The 22799-nt window shown below is 52.3% G+C and overlaps 1 protein-coding gene across 1 annotated transcript in view; it reads left to right on the top strand.

Moving 5' to 3' along the window:
• Positions 1-3510: 3510 nt before the first annotated feature.
• LOC105564254 (RNA polymerase II degradation factor 1-like) overlaps positions 3511-22799 on the top strand; it is a 41142-nt gene continuing 21853 nt past the window's right edge. The window contains exon 1 of the mRNA XM_012016497.1: positions 3511-3590. Within this exon, the coding sequence (XP_011871887.1) occupies positions 3518-3590 (73 nt within the window). The 5' untranslated portion in view covers positions 3511-3517. The remainder of the gene's footprint in view (positions 3591-22799) is intronic.

Raw genomic sequence — 22799 nt, 5'->3', positions numbered from 1 at the left:
AGTTGGAAAAGAGTTACTTTATAAAAGTATCTAGTTTTTTCGCTAAAAATGTAACTAGTTACAGTTCCAAGTTACCAATTCTGAAAAGCAACGCGTTGCAGTTACTTTCCGGCAATAAAAATAAAAGTATCAAATCTGCATTTGAATTGTTAAGCGTCGAGAAAAGCGTTTATGCGCCAATGCGATCTGTGGAGGTTTAAAAGATATATAAAGTATATATTAATGTAACCAAGTTAAGTTAGACTTTTACAAAAAAAGTAACTTCGTTACTTCCCAACCCTGGTACACGGAGAAAAGGATGGTGTTGTATCAACGAGATCAGTGCAATTGAAATAAGATCGTAGACACAACATTAGTATTAATAAATGAAAAACATCAGATTGTCGTCTTAATAATCTGAATATTTAGTTGAACGTTTAAAATGCAAATCCATGTAATCGAGTGAATTATTTAAATCAAGCAACTTCATTCTGCTTAATTCAACGGCATTTTTTCCCCGTGTAGAAATGTAATATCAATGTAAAATGTACTGTATAATTCGCTGCTTATATTTCTTCGTACGTCAGACTCGGCAGCGAAATTGATTGACGGACAGCTTCTCGTCATTAATTACCATCCATCTGTCGTGGTTAAAGCGATCTCGCCCGCAGCGATGAAGAAAGCGCGTAGGGCAGAATCCTGTTTCGCGAGCGGCTGAATACGGCCGCTAAAATTAAAGATATAATTCTCGGTTTATGAGCCGGGTCGCGATTAGGGCTCGTCTAATTGACATAAGAATGATAGAACGGGCCGGGCTTTTATAACCGAACGGAGCGGCGCGGCGCGGTGGAATCATTTCCTTACGAGGCAAGCGAGTAAAGCGCTTTTCACCACGGCTAATATTAATCCCTGCAATTTTAATGCTCACGACCCCGCAGCCAAATTTCAATAAGGTCGCTCCTCCCCCACGGCGAGGAGCGCCGAGCTCGCATAATTGATTTCCAGCTTTTTTTTTCTCCTCTCCATCGCGACAAACTTTCCCAGCCGTCCCTCGGCGAGGCTCGCGCCGCTTTGCGCCGCAAAAAGAACGTAAGATCTGAGGAAAGGTATTTTGCACATGGCATAGCATCTGCCTCCAGGCGGAAGGTAATTTTCGGCGACGTGATGTAGCGACATCGAATACAGATATACTCTTGGGCAGGTTGTATCGTACACGCCAATCGCGCGAGAGTTTCGTTAAGAATTGATTTTTTTCAGCTTTGTTTGAACACGAAAGCCATTCACGAAGCGTAGCACGCGACGATCACAGAGAAACACAGGAGCTGATGTTCTCCCGAGATATTCGTCGCGGTATAGATTCGAGAGGCGTTTTCGCGGGTGAGAGAAAGATAAGCGAGCGAGCGGAGTAATCGTTAAAGCATCTCGGAATCAAGTCGATCCGGAATAAGCCTCGGGGTGGATGCAAGGGCTGGTGTTTCGACGACGATCTCTAATAAAGTTCAATTATCCCAGGAAACGTTTGAGAGAAAGCGGGCCGGGGGGTGGGAGGGGTAAAGCAGAATGTAGAAGATACGGAAAAGGGGTAGCGGGGAGGTACGGAAGGTACCCATGGCCGTCGAAAGAGAGAGAGAGAGAGGGAGGGGGGGGAGGGGAGAGAAGAAGAACGGAGAGATGATAAATCTAAACGATCGCAAAGTGGGCTGCAGAAACGCGCCGAAATTGGCAATAACAGGGTGGCGAGGGGATAACGGGGGTTAAGGGGGACTGGAGGGGGGGAGGGAAGGAACACAGCGCGCGGCGTATATACCATGGGGCCCCGGCGCGAACTTCCTATTCTGGTTAGCATTCAAATTGAATCTTCGTGGCGGCCGGTCGTGAAGAGTTACCGCCGTTAATGGACCTCGCAAACGCTCTCAAATTGCTGGCAGACTGCTGAGACGACGCGGCCCTACCTAATCTACCGGCTTGATTCTCTGTCAGGCTTCGTCTCTCTCTCTCTCCCTCCCTCTCTTTCTCTTCCTCTCTTTTTCCCGTCACTGCTTCGGTCTGAACGTATGTCGCGAAACTTTTTGGATTCTCCACGAGAACCCGGGTCGGGAAATAATTGCTGCTAATGCGACGGTAGCGTATACACGAGCTTGCGAAAGAGTCTTTTAAAAGCTTGCGAAATGCGATAAGCGGATTAAACGTTGTTTCGAATTTTATTAAACCTTCCCCGATGAGGTATGAAAACGCCACTCGTGGAAAATGGATTCAGATCGGACTAAATAAAATTATTGTCAAATTTCCTCCCCTGTAAGTCCCTTTCCTTGTAATTAATGTGCGAGCCGAGTGTCTCGAATTTACGTCCAATTTTATTAACTTAATTCCAATATACAGCGTACAATTTCTTGTTAACGGCGTAGCGAAAAATCTGCAAATTGTCCGGCGAGCTGACGTGCGTTACGAGCTACGTGGCTCATTGCCCACCAATGTAATTCGAGAAGCGAGCGAGCCAGAGGGGAGAGAAGGAGGGGAGCAGCCTCTTCCACCGCCTTACTTTTCTTCCGTTAAATCGAATTAGCTTGCTTGAGTTAGAGCCCGGAAACGTTTTACCGTGTTGCCAGTCTCAAAAATGATTTTGCGACCCTCAAACTCTAAAGGAGGGCAGAATTTTTCCCCGAGTTCCGGCTTTACAATTCGGAGTCCGTCGTTTACACGTTCACGCGCTCTTTAATTTTCTCATTTATATGCTTACGCTTACCTCAGCACGTCACGTTTACGCCGCGAGAGTGACTGAAAACTGGTCACCGCATGGCGCACGTTTCTTAGTACCGTTCAACGAGTTTCTGGACTCGTCCTAACGACCCTCTAGCAGAGATTCGAAATGGCTAATTTAGCGCGGTGGCTCCCACGGGAACGGGGGAGTTCTGCAAGTCGGAGACGGAGATAGGGATGAGAGGGGGGGGGGGGGAAGTCGTACACGAGACGAGAAACATGGGCAAAGCAGGTGGAAGCGGGGAAACGACGGGGCGGAGGATGGAGACTCCATGTCTTAATATAATTCTATTAGAGGTAACTATGCGAGCTCTGGTCTGCCCATCGCCATTGGATTTAATCACGAACTCAGCCAAGCGTGCGATATCCTCCCCGCAGCACCTATCGGACGATGGCAGGTGGATAGCGGGGAGGAGGAAACGGGGTGGAAGACACTCCTATTGTCAAATTAACCGCTGACTACAGCTGATCTTGAAATCCTTCGCGTTTCCTGAATTTACGGCTGGTGACTTGGTCCTTCTCGACGAGGTCTTCTCGAGAAGATGAGACCATTTCTAGTAATTATTCACGGAGGATGAAGACACTCGGTTGTCTTGAGTATCTTCGCGCGAGCTAGGTAACCGGGCAATTAAAACTAACGATAGGGGAAGTCAGAACTGAATGAAGAACCCCTCCCTACGTATCCCGCGGTAGTTGATATTCTCTGGGGCGGGGGGGGGGAGTGCACAAGAGCGTTTAAATAAACTTCCATTATCTTGCGTGTGTTACAGCCGAGCTGAAAATGGACGTTCTCCGGGAGCGGGAGGTCAAGGACAGTCTAGAGCGGCAGCTACAAGACGAGCAGAAGGTGCGAGGTGAGTACAAGAGTACGAGATTTCACCTGGTCGAGATCGCGAGAGGGGGTGTGTCCTTCCACGAGGCATCGAATCGAGACGATCGGTTTATGCGAGTTTACAAGTGGCAGCCCGTGCCCGCTCCGCGTCCCCCCGCACGCACAGCTTTGAGAAAATTGACTTGGCTGGCAAACAGCGCATTGACGGGGGCCCCGAGAGCGCCGCGATCCGCGACACACGGTAATCTTACGGGCGTGCATCGAGCGCCTCGGGCGGGTTTTCGAAGCCGAGGCTTAACTCGCCGATAAATCAAGAAGCCGTGGAGGCATCGCGCTATAAAATCTCGGCTCGCGTCCGTCCGTCCGTCCATCGATTCCTGCGTATCGTATTATTCCACGTTGGGGGTCTCTCGCCTTAACCCCCCCCTCCCCCCCGTAACGTTCCCCTCACCTACTTTAGACTCGGCGTCTTCTAGGCGTCCTCGCGTCTAACCGAAGGGAGATCGGGGATCGGGCCGAAGATCGCGATCGCCTAACCGAGCTCGTATCAGATGTCAAACGGTAATAGAATAGTTAACGTTGCGCGCTCGTTATCCGTTTCCCTTTAACACCCTCAATCCCGTGCAATTATTCTTGGCCCTTTCGTCCAAGTCCTATTCTGGCGCGATTTCCCATTCGTTCATTAATTTCTCTGTAATTGTGTAGCGTGTAATTTCTGAACGAGCGCGTCAACAAAAACGAAATTTTCGCGAGTGCCATTTGTTATAAAAGCCAAACGTGTTATTGTGCGCGATGAAATATCGAACGGACAGGTGAGAGGGGTATACAGATAACTCTCAATTTACGCGATTAATGCGTTACCTGTAACCCACCATGTAAATTCGAATTTGCGTAAATCAAACGCTGACATAAGATGAGAGCGTACATTATTACATTGTAAAATTGTTGTCGCTTTAATCGAAAATTTTGATCACTCGTTTTTCATTTCCTCCATTTTTCCGCGCGTCAGATGCGCACAGATTTCAGGAGTGACTTCAATGATATGCGAACTGGAGGGGACGGGGTGGGACGAGAGGGTACCGTGGCGAGGATCAGAACTGGATCTTCGGTTCCAGCTTGCAGATATAATATCGCGGATTTTCGAGGCTCGACAATGTCGACGTCTCTCATCTGACGTGACAACAATGCGAGGCTCGATAAATATGTAAAAGTCGGGGAAGAACGGCCACGCCATTCGCGGCTTTAGGAAACGCGACGTGCTATTCTATTCAAGAATAACGAGTGAAATGGTCTCCTGGTAACCGGCGTAGCCGCGTGCCTCAGAAAAATCGTGCGATTAAAATATTGTTCAGCGAAACGCACGTGATATAAAATTTCTTTTTTTTCCCCCAGAGGCCTCCGCGGGATGGGCCGAAATTTTCTCATTTTGACAGACGCGATTCCGTACGGCGTGCGCGAGATGACTCACGATTCGCGCGAGGCCGAATTTTCGATAAACACGCGAGACGAATGTTATAGGCGCGAATGCGTTTCGGTCGATTCTCAGGAAAAACGACTCGGCGAGGCCAGGCCCTCGCGGTAACACGAGCCTGTGACAACAGCAGTCCATTAGTCAACCAGCTCGGTGTCAATACATGAATATGACAGCCAGTCTCACGGAATATCCTATCCACCCTGTGTCTCTCTCGCTCTCTTTTTCTCTCGCGTCATCTTCCATCCCCTGCTGCTTCGTCCTTCCGACCGTAACGTCAAGCGAGACCATTACTCGCCCTATGATATCGCAAATATAGTAAATAGTCCGCCCGCATTGTGCGGCCTATCGATAACTTTATCCGCGCGAACGATGTATGCGCTCTGCGCGCGTGTTTCGCACGCGCGCGACATTACGTTATCACTTAAACGGCGACGCGACGTGATCGACGCGTATCATTGATTCATATTTTAATAATAGATGGAACTCTCCCTCGAAATGCTTTCGGGAAAAGAAATACCTCTCGTTTATTTCCCGATATTTTGTGGCGACGGGTGTGTCTGCCAAGACACTCCGGCGTTAACTCGAAATTATGCCGGGACTCGTGAAATGGAAATATTCTTTTCGTAAAAAATAATGGTTCATTAAGAGAGGCCTCCGGTGTAATTTCGTCTCCCTGCTCAGGGCGGGTCTCGTGGCGTCGCGAGGCGTAAGGCGATACGTAATTTTCGTGCGTAGCGGCTCGCGGTTCGCAGGATTCTAAGATGATTGATGACCAGCCAGTCCCACAGATATTTACGCAGGCACTTCGTAAGACTTCCTCCTCTCATTCGACTAATGACCGTCTTGTAAGAGATACCGTGTCAACCTTTACCGTACGCCGGCCGGCGGCGGCGGCGACGACGACGACGACGACGACGACGACGACGTCGACCCCGAGGCGCTTTAACGAGGGCGTATCCGTCGGCAGTTTTTCCGATCGAGTACCTCGCTGCTGCACACCCCTTTTTCCCGCAGAACGGTGCACGATGCACACGTGCGCGAACCTTCCTTGCTAAGCCATCCGGCTTGGGGTTTAAAATACCAAGACAGCAGCCCACGCGCGCGCATTCGCTCGGGATTGTCAGGTAAACTTCGTGCGCCGGTAATAAAAACGTTTAACGAGTTTAAAAATACGCGACAAAGTGTAACAGCGTCAATTCGGGGCTAATATCGGTAAGAGCAAAATTGTCATCTCCTGGGAACGAATGTCTCGTCGTCATACGACGTTATTACGAGAGGCGAGAGCCAACGACGTCGAAGGAAGCGCTTCGCTGTGCGTGATTCTACGGGCAATTTGTGCGGCAGAATCGAAATCGTACGCGAAGATACGGCGTGTCGAAGGGGGCGAAAGCGGCGTTATTAGCCCGTTTAAAGCCCCGCTTGGCATTTCGGTAAAGGTTGAAATCTTGGACCGCCCGCCGGGCGGGGTGGCCGTATTATCTTAGCAGGGGTTGCGAGAAATCCGGGCTTCCTTCCTCGCTGGTATCGCGACGGCGCGAGGGGGTTGCCAGTTGGATGCGCGACTTTGTCGACGGCGAACAATAAGATGACCTTTCGCAGCTGGTGAATGCGCGGCGTCTCGTAATTCTGAATAGAGCACACGGGAGAGCAACGACCTCCGCGTTCGAGCTCGCTTCTGATGGCTGCTCTCGTTGTTAATCCTCCGGAAAAATTATAATTAAAAAGTTCATGACCGTAAGCACCATCTCCACATCGAGGTGCTTAATAAAATACGATTCGTTGAATATTCAAAGCTTTTCTATCTGATTCATAACGTAAACGATAATGATATGCGAATACTTAGTTCACGCTTCATATTCGCTGTGCGTAAACGTCGTATGATTATAAAACGCAGGAACAGGAATGGCGTCATTGTTTTATCCATTTTTTTTTCTGCGTAATTGGGCCGTACAAGGAAGTATTGTATCGCTTACGAAGTGCGTTTCCCACGTTCTTCTGGCGCTTACGCAAACGCGGAAGATCGCATTTAGACTTCGCGTTCGGATTCTGGACGGAATCGGGGGGCTCTGGATACGCCGGGCTCGTTACTTGCTAATATTAATATTAGTATTGAAACGATACGCGCGGACGGACGAAAGAATAACAAACACGGCGGAGAGAAACGCGCGGCCGCTTCTGGATACGATCCGCTGGCGGATATTCTGGCCGGGCGCGTACCATCGAATTAACGAACGACGACATTTTCACGCAAGAGCAAAAAGCTCCCGACACGCGTAAACCTTCGGGACCGCGGTAGCCTGGGAACCGACAGCTGCCATTGCCGCCGGTTTACACGGAGCTGCGGCCTCTCTGTAATTAGCCGAGCCGTTTGTCGCGCGACCCGTCGAGAGGAACACCCCTTTCAAGCTCTCCTCCCACATCCCTCTCGCGGCAATCTACGAGGAGCGTTGTTAACTACCTTAAGTTGCGCCGTGAGATTTTCCGCGCAAAGAAAAGGCTCCGCGCGATCGTTGTTCCATCAATCATGTCGCGTTACTAAGCGATGTTCATCGATTCGCTTGCCTTTGGCACTTTGCGAATAAAGGAGAAACAAAGCTCGTCTTATTGAAAGAGTCGTAAGGGAATTACGGACGTGGCATTGTTGGGCAGGCGGAAACGTCTTTCGCGGTAATTCGCCGGTAACGAATTCGCGCGGCGCGAAGTAGTTATCTCTAATGACAAACATTACGCTCAATCGTATCCGGTTACAGTTATGGGACACGCTCGATCGAACGAGCGTCGCGTCGCGCGCGGGCTCTGATGCGAAATTAATCTCTCCGGTGAAAAAGTAACTGTAACGACCTGCCGGCGCGTTATCTCTGGCGTCGCCGGGCGGCAACATCGGGCGACAAACGGAATTGAAACTGCACAATCAACTCGCCGAGATTTATATACGACTCTCCCCTCGAATTAGCCGGGCCGTAATGCTGGGATCGGGTGTCGGTGTAATTGGGACCCGAGGGACTTTCCCGCGTTTCAACCCCTCGGCTCGACCGCCGCCCACGCCAGGCATCGTCGCGCCATCCCCGTTGCGCCTCCGACACCGTTTGTTCGTTCCTTCGACGTCGTCGCGCTGGACAACATCGCGAGCGTAGCGGCCAGAGGAGCGACTAAGAATTATTTCACGCCAGCATGGCGATGACTACGAAATATCGGAGGACGAGAACCGTAAAAAGTGGGTCGTCGCACGGTCGATTGGCTCGTCGCAAATAAAATTACGAGAATGACAGGTCGATGGCTGTGGATCATTTGCTCGCGAGGGCCATTTCTCCATTACTTGAGATATGCGAATCAAGGATCGTCGAGTCGAATCGAATTTTCGTCTTTTTGCTATTGTGGAATCCAAATCGAGCCGGACTTCATCCGATCCAAATAGATCGCGCATCTCTGCTCCATACCGAGAAGTTGTAAAGAATTGTCTCAAGAGAAATGAAAATATTAATCTTTCCTTCGCGTATCTCGTCTCGCACTCCGCCCCGTCCTTCGCCCGTCATCTTCCACTTTGGGTCGAAGGTTAATTGAGAACAAGAATCGACAACGACGAGACGCGCTGTTGATGACGACGGCGTCTTCATGCGTGACGGCGGCTGATTCGTCGCTTTGAAGCGAATGTTTATAGCGATCGACGGAACCCTACCCTACTGTAACAACGTAAACTAGGGTGGACGCTCACCCCCGCCAATTGGTGACCGACGTGATGCAAACTCGCACACGCGGAAACATGCCAGTGACCGTCACCCTCTTTCCGCGTGCGAAGGAACGTCGCGTCTCCTCCGCCAAGTGTTCTGATTCATTGAATCCCCACGCAGCGCCAGGACGTGGCCTGGTCCTGGGCTCGCTGTGCAACGAAGTCACCGCAGTGGACAAACATCGGGAGACTCGGGCGCGCGTGGTGCGCGCATGCCGGAAGTTGGGAGGGGCGTGTTAGCCCGTCGAGTGGAATGGGCGCGTTGCCATTGCCGGCAAAATGAGCACGAGGAATATGTTAAGCGGCGATCGAGGCGAAACGGACGAGCCCCGCCGCTCGAAAAAGGTCGAACTTTCGAACGGCGACGTCGAAACCAAAAATAACGACGACGACGGCGATGACAACGAGGAGGTGCTCGTCGCGCACCGCTCCCGAATGCCCCGTGTGCGCGCGCGACCGTTTTTGTCGCATAATTCTCTGTGTACTCCCGTTTCAAATAATGACACGGCAAGAGCGTATCTAATGCACTGTGACAAAGAATTCAAAGAGAGTGCAGAGGAAAGGTTCCACCCCGATCCGTCGTTGATGACGGAAGAGAGAGAGAAAGAGCGAGACGCGTGAGGGGAGGAAAGCAGCGAAAGAGAACTCGCGCGCGAGAGGCGCACAGAGAGAGGGAGAGGGGGGAGAGAGAGAGAGAGAGAGAGAAAGAGGGAAAGAGAAAGACCGGGCAAAGGGTTCGACCGCGCTCATCGGCTTACCCCCTTTGTGGCAGTTTAGCGTTTCATGTCGTATTCCGACTCATTGGAAATTGAGGAATACAGAAGAGGCGCAAAAGGGATACGGCTTTGAGATAAAAAGAACGTTGGGCGGCGACGGTGTGCCGGCCGGCAACGAGTGCTGTGTAGCGCCACCCCGCGAAAATAAACCCTTCCCTCGCCCGGTGCCCCTGGCTCGCTGACCCACCCTCGTGAGGCAGGAACCGGCGCGGGGATACTGTGACTACGTCAAAGGTGTCGCCGTGCCGAACCACCTCCGCGTCCACTTGGCAGATTCGTCGAAGCGATCATCGGAAAGAATCTAGAAAAGAGGAGAGACTCTTCGCCGGCATGCCAATTTGTCAATTGAACGAGCTCGCTCGGCGGAACTACGGCTTTGGCCGCGCCGCGGCTCAGTTGCCCGACTTCGGAACCTCAGATTCCTCGGCTGGCGATCGGTATTCCGAACGGCCAACCGAGCGGTCGATGTCCGCCGTCTTGCCGATCGAGGTGACCGAGCTCGAGCCCGATGCCCGGTCTTTCCTCGCGGAACTCAGTGAGGTTACCGTGTGTCCCAGGACCACCGAGCTGTACCGGAGTCGAGGAGTTGATGGTGGCGGCTACAAGCGGAGGAGGGTAGGTAGGTGCCGCGGTCACTTTGTGAACTAACCTGGCTTTGCCCGCTGTTTAATTAAGTCTCGCCTAGACTACTCGCCCTCTCCGTGCCCCCCCTCCCCCCGGCCCCGGCCCCGTTCCCGCCCTCCACCACATCGGTAGGAAAGAGGAGAGGCCCCCCCTTGAATTCGCTCTCTCGACTCTCCCCGGTTCCGTCCAGCCGGCCACGACACTCGCTTTGCCCGGCCACGACCTCGTGAATATGACACTGGTCTCTCGGACACGCGGCGAGGGAGAGAGAGAAGGAGCGAAAGAGAGAAAAAAAAAATTAAATCACACCCACTGTTACGACGCGGCCAAAGGGTAACCAAAGCTGCCCTTCCGCGTCGTCTTCCCTTCGGTCCTTCTCTCGCGACAGCGCCGCGCACAAAGCCGGGAAGGGTGCGGAGATTCGTTAATAACTACGAATGCGAGAGATGAAAGCGACTGTCGAGTGTCGTACCGCAACGCGACGAAAGGTAATGAAATTCCACGCGGCGGAAAAGCGCGGCCACAGTTCGCCCATCTTTTTAGAGGAACGTCGCGCCGATCGGATATTCCGCGATCCCGCGATCCCTTCGATACGACCCTCCCCGCCCTCCCCCCCGCCCCCTCGCCCCCTCCTCACCCTCGCCCTATCGTATAGAAATCTAACGAGACGGTATACAGCCGCCTCCCTCCTTTCGCGGTGTGCGTTTTTTCCCTCCGTGCGCAAGCCGACCCCCTTCTCGGGGGGGCCCGGAGGCACGCGCGTATGAATTCGCCCGCGCGTAACAGTGAGCTTCCGTAATATAATTGTTAATGCGCTGATGGACCTCGGGCGGCGTTTATGCATTGCGCACGCCGATGTGGCTGGCAGCGCGGACGCGTCGTCGTCATGGGTGCCAGCCCTCCTTACCGTAAAAATAGACGCACAGCATCAGCATTAGCAGCGACGGCAACAGCAGCAGCAGCAGCAGCAGCAACAGCAGCAACAGCAGAAGCAGCCATTACGCCTCGCTCGCCACCTCGCATTACGGATGATCACTGATCGCGAAGCGGAGAGAACGCCTCTTTAAAGAAGTACATACGGTGTGTGCTCGTCCCATCTCGCGCGCGACACAAAGGGGCTGCTCGCGAAGAGGAATCGTTATCCGACGGCTCGGCTCGGTGTTTGCGTCAGACTTTTTCCTCTTTCACCCTGGGATATCTTCGCGCTGTACTAAAGATAACGCACCGATAGCGCGACAGCGACGCGTACACGTATCTGCGCGTCAGAAATACGCCGGCAAAGGGGTGTACCGTTTTCCCGCTGCGCACTCTTCCGCGGGAGCAAACCGCCCCCCTCCTCCCTCCCATTTCCCCCGATCGCTTTGGTATTTTCATATACGCGGAGTATCAATCTCGACGCCACGAAGCCTGTACAAGGAGTCCGAACTCCCGTAATCCGGGAGCGGGCCGACATTTTTTAGACTTTCTCGTTCCGAAGAGATTCGTTTGTAAAACTATAAAAGTGGATTAAAATTGTCAATTACAAAATTCAGTGGGGAAAATCATAAACATGGCGAACCAATCAGAAGCTGGATACCGCATGTCCAGACTCTGATTAGAGGATCTCTAGGTGACGTAACCAAGCCCTAGTTCGGTCCCCTCATACAGGCCTCAAGCTCGACGCTATTCCAGACGCGACGTGTCGGGGAGTAACGCGGAGAGCCGTGCACTCGATTCGTACATCCTCGCCCACTTGTTTCCTCTCGGCGAGCCGGCGAGACCACAAGGGCTCGTCTCGTCACCGTCGGCCTCTTCGATATACGTTCTCGCAGAAGGGAAATTCAGTTTGGCTAAATTCTGAGTGCTTCCGAACGGAAGCCGGCCGATGATACTTAGCTGGCTGCGAGGGCGGGGGCTGACATGCCGGAGGGGCGAATTTCTCGGTTACCTGGGCAAGTGTTGCGCGGTGCGTAATATTCCCGGCACGGCGGACGGGGAAAATATACCGCGAACGACGATGAAAGAAAGGAATAAAACGGGAGGGCTTATTTACGCGTGGGGGTGCACGAGCGCTCCGCCGGGAAATAGGCGGTGGCTCCGGCTTTTCTCGCGGATTTGTATACGTATGAGCCGCCGTGGTGCGCGCGTGCAGATATACGCTCGCGCACACACTTCCCCATTGTATATACGGCCGCTCTTTCGCTCCAACGTGAGATAGAAGCACGCGATTTTCCGTTACGAGCGTTGAGCTCGGAAACGGATTTAGCGCGTGGAGATAAAACCGCCGCGATTACTCTACTCGAGTCACGTTATGCAACAAGAAGTTGAAAATCTGTACGAGATACCGCGGATAACGTCGCGCTAATGGCACGCATGGCAGTGTCAGGTTCAGCTGATTAATCATGAACAAACCGCTGCGTGCGGTTTTTAACACCTCGAGCCCCCGACAGCGGCACCGCGACGGCGCGCTCGCGTTGGATCTGTTAATTTCGTGAATCGTAACGGATTGGCATTGACAGTGTTAATTCTCTAGCGAGCTCTGAGGCATCCACGGCGCTGGATATATCCCTTTTACCAATATAGACGGAGACCATAGACTAAAATGTCGGCTCGCCGGCGATTTAAATGCCTCGGCAGTAGCGGGACGACCTCCGGGCTCAAAGTACGAAGGGTTCGACAAGTGCATGAATTAATACACGTAGGGGGATCCGCCGTGTCTCGCACACGATAAGCATTCCCGCGGATATTTACGCGGTGGCATTTAGAGTATCGGTCGCGCGCACACAAAGGCTCGAATGTCTAGGATGCTTGGAATCGCCGTCGCGCGAAAAGTCGCCGAGGGACACGACACAGGCGGAACGAAAGACAAAGAGAAAAGGAGAGGGAGAGAGGAAAGGAGACCCACACGCGCGCACACGTCGCACAGAGACAAGGGGAAGAGAGAGGGGGTGGAAAATCAAGGTAAAATCAAAGAAGACTGCAATTGAAATCTTTCTCCGATCAGCTGCGCGGTCTGAGTCGAGCGATTCCTCCTGTAAAGGCCTGTGTCCACGATGCTAGAACTTGGACCAAGTTCTAGCATCGTGGACACAGGCCTTAAGCCGACTGAAAAGGACCCAAGATATCACATTCTTCACGAAAGAAAGAGAGACAGAGAGAAAGAGTGGGGGGGGGGGGGAGTCTGCGATACATCTAATCGTATTTCGCAATAATGCGCTACCGCCTACGAACTATAATAAATAGAGTATAAGAAACGTACGAGCGTACATAGGTGCGCGCCACGCACGACGCAGGAAGCGCGCTGTGTGCTGTACACCCGGGGTGCTCGCATAAATTCGCATACACGCGCGCGCGCGCACACACACGCACGTGCGCACGCGAAGGCAAACGGAGCATTTGTACGGGGCGGCGCGTTTACATAGGCTCGCTCGTTCGTGCGAGGAGACGACGGCGCGAGAAATTTCGTCGCTACGGAATTTAGATGAAATTGCGCGAATTACTTGGGAGCCCGGGCGTACACGTATTTATGCCCGCGCACACGCTCGGCGGGGAGGATACACGCCGTCGCGTCGTCGGGCTCCGCGCGCGAGACACGACGTGGATGACGGCGAGAACGCGCGCGTGTATGTGCACGGCACGTGTATACGCGTGCCGTTGCACGGGAATTCTGGGCGTTCTAACGTTCCGTCTTGCCGTGGAAAAGCACCGAGCGCGGAATGCGCGAACGAAGAGAAAGAAAGCGATATCTCGTAACGACGGCGACGCAGCTGCTGGGCGAAGAGGGCGAGAGGGCCGCGCGATCGGGTCGACCTTTACCGACTCGAAAGAACGCGGCGAGCCGCTCATCGGAAACGGATTTTTCACCATCTCCCGCGAAATTCGTGTCGCGACGAGAATTATCGGTTTCCCATCGGTTTTTCCTTGCATGGCGAAAGACCGCGATTAAAAAAAACGCGAACGAATATTAGTACGGAAATCTATCTTACGGGGCGTGTGTAACGAGTAAGATTATTATGTGCAATATAGCGGCAGCTTTGAATCTCTAATGCGACCCGTAACGAGATATATGCACAGAGAAAATAATGTAACGCTCGCGCTCTCTTTTTTTTTTCGTCGCGCGCGTAACCGACTTTGGCTCGCTCGCCGACCGTGCGACCGTTAATGGAGATGTAATATTTAAATGCGCGACCGGCCGGCGTTGCGTAATGAAATTATTAATAATAACGATCGCGCGCGCTGCGGTTCTCGTAGTTTCAACTGGTTATTAGATTTTAATCGCACTCTCTCGCGCCGCGCCGCGCCGCGCCGCTCCGCGTTGCACGGGGCGCGAGAGGAAGTACGAGAGGCACCGGATTCCCCGGCAATTTTTTTCCGGGTGCCGACAGAGGCCAACCGGCTATTTAAAAGTGATTTTCCCCCATGAGAACGGAACCTCGAATTATGCGAAATTACCCGCTGGAAGGTGTAAATAAATAAACGTCCGTACGCGTAACTAGTAACCCGTTATTACGTGTCGCCCGGCTCGGCACCGGCGATCCCAACGCCCTGGAACATCCCTCCCTCTGCTCCCGCCCAACCCCTTCGCGTCATCACCGAAGCCTCCCCCTCTTTTAGCCGTCGGTAACACCGGTAACACGGGTGGATATGTCAATGCGGGGAATCACGCTAAGCTCAATTCCGGGCATTATCATTCTCGCGCCAATACGCGGCCTAACCGCCCGATGAGTCCATTAACAACTACAGTTATCGTTACGCGATGGTGTACGAATCGCGTACGTCGAGTCCCCTCGTGGCTTTCGCAGCCGGGCGGGCGTGTGTCGCCGTTATAACATTTTTGGCGGGCGATTTTTCATAGAAACGTCGCGCTCGTAAATTTGATTTTCGCACCGGCACCGTACGAGAAGTGCATCTCGCGCTACATTTCCGGAGGTCCCCCGGCGGATAACGCCGGGGCATGTCGTCGGCCGGGACCCGAAACGCGCGCGGCACAGGGGAGGAGAAGAGGCGAGGGAGGCGCTTGCGTATGAAAGACGACGAATCCGCAACCCTCGTAATACGAGTCGTCGTAAAGTAGCATTCTCTTGTAAGTCCTTCTGTCGGTCGGCCTGGCTACCATCTACGGCTTTCTATTATGCATGCGTCCCTTATTGGCAGTAAACGCGCGCCCTCACCCTCCTTCGACCGCGCCGTCGCCGCTGTCGTCGTCGTCGTCGTCGTCGTCGTTCTACCCCATTCCACAGTATTCGGAATTACGGTCGTAAGCATATTTCTAATTATAACATCGCGAGGAGAGACCACCACGGACAGACGGAGAATTCCATAAATTATGCAGGAGCCGGGGCTAACGCCTGAGCATTTTGCCCAGCGGTAAGAACCACCCTACTTTCTTGCGCGGGGGACGCGCTGATGAACGAGGGGTGGGCGTCCGCGACGCGGAAGTACAGCCCTTTTAAAGCGATTTATCGGCAGTCGCCGGCGTAACACCGCCGCCAATAGTTAACAGCACTTCCGCAAAAGCGGAAAAAAAAGGGATTAAACGTTTCGGAGTAAAGATTAAAAAGTAACGCGGTCGGTAACCGACATATCTCACACGGGCTATCTTGTAAAAGCGGATTTAATTAAAAAAGTACAAGCGGATTTAATTAAAAAGAAACGTTGTTTAACAAACGGGAGAAAAATCGCCGGGCTAGCTAAAAGCGAGTATGTAAGCAGCGTAATAAACGAAAAAACGTGAATTGAAAACCGCGCCCGGTACGTATTCATGGCGACGTTAAATGAACATTGTGGCGCGATCGGGCGGAAAGTTGATTCGAGTGGCGTTATTAATGCCGCAGCACGCACCGCGCTCGCGCACGCTTAATTCGATAACGTGCGGTGCCTTTAAATTTTGATTTGTCATAACGAGAATTAACGTCCACGTTAAATGCGTTCGTCATCGCAGCCGCGTGTGTCAATTCGCGGCGGCGGGCGCGCGCGATCCGCTCCATTCGAGCTGCTACCAATTTGGCACCGAGAATGGTCCATAGTCATTAATGGGTTGTACGCGTTAACGATTATGTTTTCGGCTGTAATCATCGGATCGATTGTACCGATCGTCGGAGTAATAAAGCGCGATGGGGAGAGAAAGAGAAAGAGTGGGAGAGGGAGAGCGTGTGTTGCGCGACGAGCGGGCATGCCGATGACAATGATGATGGCGCGATCGTAATTGCTGGACGCCGTAACTTTTGCGGTCATCGATGATCCCGTTCAATAGTCATGCTTCCGGCGACCATCATTTTTGATGAGACCTGGGCTCAAGCCCGCTATTATAGCCGCTATGTTTTATAACAGGCGTATGAACATTTTTCCCACATATTTGTTGGGCGATGTACACCGCAATTTAAAGGACATTTGCGTAGCGCGAAGCTGCATATAGAATTAATTTATTGATATTGATCAAGTTTATCGTAGTTGGTCACCACAATTCGGCAGTTTTCCAAACGAGTCTGCTGGAGACGTGCGAGTCAAGGATTGTCGATGTCGAATCGAATCGAATCGTTGAAATATAATTTTTAATTAACAATATTATTAAATTGAATTTTAACACATAGATAATGAGAGCATATTTTTATGTGGAAGAGTAGCGTTGACTTTGTAGATTCGTTTTAAGCTAAAGACATATATTTAAATATTTAATATCGAACCAACGAAATAGACTTTAATGTCGCTATATCTGAAACAATTGGGCGAAAAATGACGAATAAATTATTAAAATACTCTAACGTACTCTGTCTTATAAGACGACGACGACGACTCACTTAGTATCACTTGATAAGGACCCAAAAAATAGGGTCGAAACATTATTAAATAAAGGAATATGCCAGTTGGGTTGACTACAAGTTTCCCGTTTTAATTTTCAAACAAATTTGTTGGAGTTTTGGCCTTACTGGACTTTTATTTCATTTCAAAGAAATTATGTCTTTATAACTAAAATCTTATTCAATTGAGACTGGACTCTGTAAGAGAATTCGCATCTGTTTCCTCAAATCTAGCATATGTTTTGGTAGAAGTAAATAAAAATTGAGTAGATTCAAAGAAATATGATTTCAATGTATCTCCTTCGTTTAGCCTAAGTAAAACTTTTTTCTGGCTGATACGCGCAACGAGACCGACACTCAATTTGATTCGTTCGCACATCTCTAGAGATCACAAGTGAGCCTTTAATAATTGACGGCATTCTAGAAGCTGTAATCTCATAATCCATTCGGAATTTGGGCGATAGGCTTCTTCGAGAGTCTCGCTTTATCGACGCCCCCGAAGACACGCTCGGTTTCGCGATTACGGCATTCGAGCAATTCGCACGCGCATGGCGGGAGGGCGAGGCGAGGGGCTAGAGAGGAGGGAAAATCGCGGAGGCCGGGAAACGAGAGGGTGGGCGGTCGAGACGAGGGCAAGACGGCGGAGCTAAGACGTTCGCGGTTTCGCGCAAGAGGCCGACGGAGGTCCTTCGCCGTAATTACGTTAACCGCAACCGCCAAACGCCCGGTACTACCGGCACGAGGGGGTCCCAAAGTGCCCTAACCCGCGGCTCGAACCTACCACTTCGTTTACCCTTACGGCCGTTCACCGTCGAATTAGTAGACGCGCGCAAGCCGTCAGCCTAGTCGTCGGGATCGCGAGTTAACTGGAATTACGCGCGTTCGTGTCTGCAATTTATTCGCAGCGAGTCCAAATTAAAAGATAGCTCGCATTTCTTTCACCCCCCCATCGATGAAGGGTCGCCCACCGAAGTTGCAATCGTTAAGACCTGTGTCCACGAGGCTAGAACTTGGTCCAAGTTCTAGCGTCATGGACGCAGGCCTTAATGAAGGGTAAGGACTTGGTTGACGCGCCTTCCACGGCGCAGCGGTCGGCCGGAAGCAAGAATACACGCTCGTTTACGAGCGTTGGCCTGTTGACTATTTCAAGAGGGGGTTGTAACCGGCTGCCGTGAAACAAACCCCCGAGCCGCCGCCGCAGCTCGCCGGAAACACATCTCCACGCGCACATTGAATTAGTAATGGCGAAGGTCTTAGAGCCGAAGGGACTTGTAAGCTGTAATTGCATTAATCGCGGTGATATTTTGGGCTCAGGTGCCTTCGCGCCCGGCACGGCTCGTTAATAGCTGCCATTATCGTTCCTGCTTCTGACGTAGGACGAACTGCCGCTGCTGCACCCGAAACTCCGCCTGTCCCAAACTTTCGCGATGAACGCCCGTGAATCGCTCCGACAGTTAGGCTCCTCCTCGGCGCAGGCCTGACCCCCTCGGGAAGTGGCTTTCGTCGGTACACGTGAGGTTCGGTTCTGACGTTCAGGGAGGAAATTATCGTAACGTTTCGTTTGATTATGAAAGCGTTTGGCGCTGCGGCGTTTCTCTCGTCGCGATCGTCGCGCGGGCCAACATCGGTGTCGGGATAATTTACATCTGCCAAAACATACCCGATCGCCGATTACACGCGTCGCGAGGGGAGGGCTCGCCGATCCCTCCGACGCTGCCCGTAGCCCGAATCGAATCGGCGGCGTCCCGGAGTGCGCGGAAGAGAGAGCCGCTTTCGTGCCGCGAATCACGAAACGACATTATCTCGCCCTCGATCGCTGACGACGTGTCCACTCGCGCCCGGGGACGAGATCGCGGGGAAACGAGGAAAGAGGAGATCCGGAGAGAATACGCTCGCCCGCACGCGCGTGTGTGCGTGCGTAGAACAGAGAGGACAGGTTACGTCGAAACATTAATCTCTCGCGGTGGCAATATCGGGCCGATGATATTCGAGGCACGAGTATTATACGAGGCGGTGTCATTAGTTCGCGGTGTGTGCGTGTGGCCAAGGGAGAGAGAGAGAGAGAGAGAAAACGAGATGGTCGGAGACAGAGAGCGCGGCGGGTGTTTGTGAAGGTGGCACGGTCATGTGTGTGCGTACATGCGCGCGCGTTGCTCAGTGTCGGACGGTAGTATCGATATGCAGGACCGTGATAATCGATTGCCGCATTCCTCGAGACGGAGCGACGTTGCGCGCTTTGAATACGGCCAGAGGGGCCCCTCGATCGCGCACGACGCATACGAAGCGAGCGGCGCTGCAGATACGCCTCTGTCATATCCCTCACTTCTGCCACTGCACATCCCCTGCATCTCTCTCTCTCTCTCCCTCCCTCTCTGTCTGTCACGCGGCTGCTCGCGCGTGTGAGCGATCCAGCGCCCACGCGATCCACTGTGAGATCCATCTCCTCGAGCTTCTGCTCCTCCTCCTCCTCCTCCTCCCCCTCCCCCCCCCACCTCTTCCTCTTCGCTTGAGGCCGATCTCGAAAATTGCTTTTTCATCTCGCCCCGTTCGCGAATTCGTCACGAGCCACTCGATACCCCGGCGAGTATATCGGAGTGATCGAATATATCGAAAGGCCCTACCGGATTTTTTTTTATCCGTCCGTTGGTGCCGATTCGTCTCGTAAGGGCCGCGTCATTATTGTATAGTCGTTAAACTGTCGAAGTATTGTTCTTCTCGTCTGCACGCGATTCGCGCGGTGACGCGAAAGATGCTGCCGAACGCACGATGATGACGCGTCATCGCGTGTATTCAGTCAACAGCTGTCATTTCGCGATCGCCGCAGGAAGGGTCCTATGTTTCTCTCCTTTCTCTCTCTCTCTCTCTCTCTCTCTCTCTCTGTTCTCTCCTCTCTTCCCACCCCTCTCTCTATCTTTCTCTAGCTCTCTCTCTCTCTCTCTGCGTTCGCGCTCACTCGCCGCCCTATAACACCCTACAACCCTTGCGCATCTCTCTCTCACGGCTCGGTTATTGTTCACGTTAATTGATGCGTTATGTTTGATGCCGTTGTGATAGCCATTGTACGCGGGGTGTCCACTGATAACTGAGTTACCGACTGCGGCGGCCGGAGTGCACTCAAACCTAATTATCTCGGCCCAACTGCGACTGCCGCATTGCGTTGCCGCCGCCGTTCGTCCCCGGAGTCATGCGCGAGCGTTTCGACCTGATGTCGATGACTCGCTCGCGTTCTCGCCTGCACCGAGAGTCTTGCGCTAGTGCGTTCCTCCGCGCGGCAAAATTCGATCGAGAATCGCGAATGTGAAAAAGTCGAAAAGACAAAATCGCTGCACGTCGCGAGCAAAGTCTCTCCTCAATCGTAGTCGATCGGGATCGACGATTGTTCCCTTGGTAGCCGAGTAACGCGGAGTTTTTCGCGAGGAAAGCTGGAGGGATCGAGGGCTCTCTCACACCGGAAGCTAAACTATAAATAGTGCGTGGGAGGGACTGAGGCGTTCGGTCGAGACGGAGAACAAAGTCTCTCCTTTCCACGGCGTGATTAGACAGGCCTTCCAATTAACTGGTCGAAGGTGCTTTTCGGGCGCAACCCTGTCGTAAACTCGGCATCTTTACGCGCGCGAGCGCGTAAGGACGAGCCGGCGAACGGAAGCTCGCCACGATAAATTCCGAAAATCAATTCCGCCGCAAACGAGTCGTCCCTTCGGGTCCTCTCTCGCGGGAGGGCCCAAAATGGAGGTAAACGCCATCTTCGTATTCCCCAACGACGTTAAAAAAAGAGAGAGAGAGAGTTATTCGCTAGCGTGGCGCGGTCGACGCCGTCGTTGACCGGACGTCAGAAGTCAGCGGCATCGGGAGGCTCCCTCGGCGTGGCGTTCCTTTCGGCGGCTCCTTTAACGAAGAATACCCCTCGGACGCCGCGCGTCTCTTTATTGTCCGGCGAAATTTACGATCGACACCGAGAATCGCGGGGCCCCCGCAATAATTCGATCGTGCGTGAACGATGCGCGACCGGCGCCCGGCGCGCCTCGGGGCGACTGCCGACATGCGGCGAAAAAAAAAGAGAGGTCGAAAACGCGTTAAGCACTCTGTGGTAGCGTCGCTTCATGTAATTCCTAAATCGCGGCGACGGCACCGGGCCGGGCCGCGAACCGCGCGCAACGACCGGCGGCGGTCCAGCGGGACGGCCCGCCGTTACGAAACGGCGAAAAATATTTATCGAGGAAATAGCCAATCTCTCGTTACAACCCTCCCACCGCGGGACTTGCCATTCCGACGACAATACTTTCCACGCGCGCGCGCGCGCGCGCTCCGGGATCTCTCCCTCTCTCCTACCTCCTCATCTTCCTCCGCCTTGCGCCCCCTCTCCACCTTTTTCGTCCCCCGTCGTCGTGTTCGCACACATATCGCAGAAAATTACATTTTGTCGGTTGTAAAAGGAACGTCGTAAAAATCGTAACACCGGCGACGCTGACTGCGGTGCACGCCGGCCGCGAAATTGCACCGGCCCTCCGCCTATCTGTTGGCCATCAACATTGCTCCGTGCTTGATAGACCCTTTGTAAAACGTCATCCCACGGGCTTTTATACTCTTGCTTCTAGGCGGACAACCCGGGGCCCCGAGTAGTCCTCATCGATTCTCGTTTCTAGCGGCAGTGCTTGCGGGTACCGTTGCCTCTCCTCGGCGCGAAGTACGAACGGTGACGTGGAAGAGGTACAAGGATTGTGAGTTTGCGTCTCTTTTCCTGCGATCGAAGAGACACGCTGACAATTTAGCATGCGCTTCCGCAATCGTATTTCCGATCGTACTGTTTGAGCCCAACGTCGACAAGACGCTTGTTAAAAGCGCTATGGTCGGTATTCATAGTCCGTTCTTATATTTAAGATCATCCTAAATATACTCTTAATGTGTTTTTAGCCAATCACAGAGCCGTAGTGGCTTCTTAAGACAATACTTGAGATGATTTTGAAATAAGAATCGACTACGAATATCGGCCTAAGTCCGATTAGGACTCGAAAGCTTCAAGAAGGCTTACTCGCGTCGTAATGCAGTTAAAGAGTGGTCAGCGGTGTTGAACATGCGCGCGCGCGCGAATCGTTCGGTCCATCCGTGTATCCAAGTAGTCGACAAAGCTTCGGTAATTAAACTCGGAGAACGTCTTAGATACAGAATGTACTTAACACAGACGAGACTCGCTCACCCTCTCGCTTTCCGAAGGCTCCACCGATCCTTCGACCGGCCATCGTGCAAAGGGGATCTCCCTGGTCGGTGAGAAAGGAGCGAGAGAAGAAGAGCGGTTCCAAGCGGAAAGGGATCGAAGCGTTTCCTGCTGTCTTCGTCCTTTCGTCGTTGTCGGGCGTTGATGGGATTTCCAATCCCCTCGAACTAGGACTTGGCTGCTCGAACCTGGCCAGTTTCGACTTGAACTACGGATCTAGTTTCCAACGCCCAGTGCGGAGGTAAAGAGAGATGAGGGAAGAAGAGAGAGAGAGTGGGGATGGGGGATGGGAGGGAGTGTACAAGATGGTGTGGGGCGAAGGAGCGAGAGAGGCAGAGAGAAAGTCGAAGCTGGCTTCCACTAGTCTCTCTTCTGCATTTCCACAAATTGGCAAACTTGCTACTACCGGACAATACCGTTGTTAACTGAGAAAAGGGAATCTTTTATATTCTTATAGATTTTCCAGTAACTTAGTTATTTTTAGATTAACATATTGATAGATGTTTGATTTCTTGTTTACGCGGACATTTCCATTTGCATCTGAATTTTTCATCAATTATCGTAGGATGTAGACTTGCGCATTCTGTAGAATTAACTTGACAGAAACGGAAGAGAGTTAACTTGAAAGAAAATGGTTTCCTA

This window comes from Vollenhovia emeryi, unplaced genomic scaffold, assembly GCF_000949405.1.
Source record: "Vollenhovia emeryi isolate VEMERY1.0 unplaced genomic scaffold, V.emery_V1.0 DF939167.1, whole genome shotgun sequence".
In the NCBI taxonomy this organism is placed as follows: Eukaryota; Metazoa; Arthropoda; class Insecta; order Hymenoptera; family Formicidae; genus Vollenhovia; species Vollenhovia emeryi.
This window is presented reverse-complemented; position numbering and strand designations above follow the sequence as displayed.